This window comes from Trypanosoma rangeli (assembly GCF_003719475.1).
Source record: "Trypanosoma rangeli strain AM80 chromosome Unknown Tra_15.4_contig_00424, whole genome shotgun sequence".
Lineage (NCBI taxonomy): Eukaryota > Euglenozoa > Kinetoplastea > Trypanosomatida > Trypanosomatidae > Trypanosoma > Trypanosoma rangeli.
In genome coordinates, this window is record NW_021706168.1 from 212 (window position 1) to 3,314 (window position 3,103).

Sequence of the window (3,103 nt, forward strand, 5' to 3'; positions counted from 1 at the left end):
AGACGCGCCGTCCTCAACAGAGCCCACTCCCTTCACACGTTCTTTCCATGGGCTGCTAATAGAATAACTTCAAGCTTCCTTATTTTTTTTCTTCTTTGTTAGGGAATAGTAACAAAATCAAAACGTGTATGCCATTCCATCTCCTCCACTCCTTATATATATACATATATGTATATATATGCATTGAAGTGTGAATCATTTAAAGGGTGACGAAAAAAGACAAAGTACCACATTTTTTTTTTTAGCTTGGTTTGTTTTCTCTTCTTTGCCTGATTATTTTTGCTTTAGTTTTGCATCCCGTAGGACCCATCTTGCAAAGTGCAACTTCGTTTCCATGATGGCACGAAATACCTGTTCCTCGTTGATTTCATCAAGTTTTCCCAAAAGCTCTGCACACTTTTTTAGGTCCCCCCGTTTAAAGGCCAAACTGGCCTCCTCATAGAACATCCAGGGAGTAATCCACGACAGCGTGCAACCCCGTCCCTTATATTCACGCGCCGCCCGTATGCCTTCTTGAAGAAGACTGCAAACACTCTCCTCCTGGCCAGGCACATGAGAGAGAATCACCGCCTTCATAGCCAACAGTACGGCACTGCGTTGCTTCCACTCGGCACTGCTTGTTATGGAGAAGCTTTGAGTGTAGCTCAAACTCTCAGCACCGCCTCTCGGCGTTTGAGAAGGACTAGACGCCTTGAATCCCAGCTCATCATCAATCATCCTAACAAACACCTCCAGGTAGGAGAGTGGTAGCTGATGCATAATGTCAAAAAGGACAAGTAACTCCAGCATGGGCAACGGCACAACATTTCGAAGCACAACGTTGTTTGAAGGAGAAGATACTGATAGGGTAAGCTTTGCCTTATTTCCTGGGTTGGGATATGGTATACCGGCCTGGCGGAATATATCATTTAACCTGTGTGCAACAAAGGACTCAATTGTAACAGTCCTACCACCCATTACTGTCACCTTGTGGTGTGCGGCACGCCAATAGGCTGCGGTTGCGTTTTCCCTGTAATAAAGCGCCTCAGATTCAGTTACCTCCCCTGTGTTTCTTAACAGCATCTCGTAGGCGCAGCCTTGTGCGTAAGCGTAGAATATCTTTGACCAGGCTGAGTTTGCCTCTAGCGAGGCATAATTTTTAATGCAGTCTTCCCAACGCAATGATGCAGCGTAGTTCCATGTCTGATCGTATACAGCAAAATCCCGTAACTGTGGCATGGATGTCGCAATCTGTCCTCTATCTGCCACTTCAAGGCACTTGGAAAGAAGTGCAATGCTTTCATCCATGTTAAAATGAAGACGACTAATGCGACCCATCAACCACAGGTGAATGAGCGAGTCGGCGGTGAGTTGTCGTTGAATCGCCTCCTTTGCGGTTTCGTTTGCAACAGGCAGTAGCAGTGGAGTAGTCAGGGAACAAAATCCGGAGATAAAACTGTTGACTGCCATAATAAAAAGGCCCGCAAGAGGTGAAATCAACGTTTGACTTCGCCAACACTCAGATATCAGACCCATTCCAAGTTCTCGATCGTGGGTAAAGCCCAAAAAGTTGAGAATACGCAACACACGAGGCGGAAGCATGGAGATAACAACATTAATGCAACCAAAACCAGTCAGTGCATTGTGTACACTGTTTCTATCCAGTCCAATGTCATCGTACGAACTAGCTTTTTTCTCATCCTTCCGTTCGTCCAATTCGTTTGTCAAGGACTTAAATAAAGAATAGCTTTTATTAAGAGCCATACCGCCTTTTACAATACCAGAAATGGAATTATGCTGTAGCAGTAGAATAAAGCCTCTAAGGACAAGGGCATCTGCAAGGATGGCCTTGGCGCGGAACTCGCCCGGCAAAAGTCTCTTTCGTGAACCACTCCTCCGCAAGGTATTCGCCAATTTGTCAAAAAAAGCTTTCTCCGACGAAATCAGCTCCTCCGCAAAGGTAATTGTGTATGACAGTTTCTCCACAGCTATTTCCATGTCGTTTTTTGCCAGTGACAGCATCGCCTTTATTGTGCTGATTACGGACGCCCCAAGCGCATGAAGAGGATCAAACGCCGCATACCTTCCAAAGAGTTTCTCCGAGTCCTGCACCCGATTGTTAAAAAATAAAGATATCCCATACTCCACATCCTTATCACCCTTCACTATCTGTTCTATCGTTGCTTCACGCAATGCCTTCAACCCGCCTTTGGATAGTGAGTGGTGCCGTTTCTTTGATGTGTGAATATCATCCTCGTCTTCGGCAGCCCATTCGAGCGATTCGGCACTACTCAACGTATTCATTCGCTGTTGTCAGTAACAAATAATAATAATAAAACAGACTACGAAACAAACAACCAAAATACAGTAGCACACACATACAAACACATATTCAAAACAAATTCAAAAAAAAAAACCTTACTTCTTGGAAAAGAAATAACGCACCACGCAAAACAGAAAAACTACATACACGCACAGCACATTACACAACACATTTAGTAACAACGATACACAAAAGTGGAAGGAAAAAAAATGTTTATCAACAAATCGTCCTGTAATTCTATAAAATTGTATGCAGAAATAACCCCACTCCAAGCTTTATGCCACCTATTTTGTCATCTCCGCGGTCCACCAATTCCTTCTAACGTTATTTCACAATGCTGCCAATACCGCATGTCTCTTCTTACTTTTCTCCCTTTTCTCTCGCTCACTGGTCAAACTTCATGGCCAATTCGTTGTGGTCTCGCAGCTCGTGACAGTTACACCTGTGGAACACATCCCGCGCACACGCTGCGCCTCACCAGCGGAGGAAAGACCAAACCAGTGCAGTACCGTCGGGGCAACGTCGGCTAGAGTTGCCTCCTCAGCTATGGGACCGAAACGCACAAGCCCTCCTCGCGCATACGCCGCCATCACCAACGGGACCTTTTCCAGACCACCACCACCCGCACCAACCAGCATCAGTAGCCAGCTCTCCTTCGTCGTGCTAGAGCGTTCACTAACGGCAAGCGCAAGCTTCCCCAGCGTGCCGTCCATGATGCTGATGTCACTCATGGAAGCCATGCGTTCCTCGTCCGTTGTGGCCGGGCCACTTAGGACGTTTGCGTGCGCATACAGAAGGTCG

General features: G+C 46.1%; 2 protein-coding genes across 2 annotated transcripts, besides 2 other annotated features; both read right to left on the reverse strand.

Moving 5' to 3' along the window:
• Positions 1 to 153: 153 nt before the first annotated feature.
• Positions 154 to 180: a microsatellite.
• Positions 181 to 273: 93 nt separating this feature from the next.
• On the reverse strand, positions 274 to 2,283 carry TraAM80_08502 (tetratricopeptidedomain 39C; the record flags this gene model as incomplete). The annotated part of the gene is made up of 1 exon (XM_029385252.1): positions 274 to 2,283. The coding sequence occupies one exon, from the start codon at positions 2,281 to 2,283 to the stop codon at positions 274 to 276; it is 2,010 nt and encodes a 669-aa protein (XP_029234906.1).
• Positions 2,284 to 2,314: 31 nt separating this feature from the next.
• Positions 2,315 to 2,396: a sequence feature (A-rich).
• A 304-nt stretch (positions 2,397 to 2,700) lies between these two features.
• Positions 2,701 to 3,042, reverse strand: TraAM80_08503 (uncharacterized protein; the record flags this gene model as incomplete). Its single annotated transcript, XM_029385253.1, has 1 exon — positions 2,701 to 3,042. One exon carries the CDS (start codon positions 3,040 to 3,042, stop codon positions 2,701 to 2,703), a length of 342 nt encoding a protein of 113 aa, XP_029234907.1.
• Positions 3,043 to 3,103: the final 61 nt, after the last annotated feature.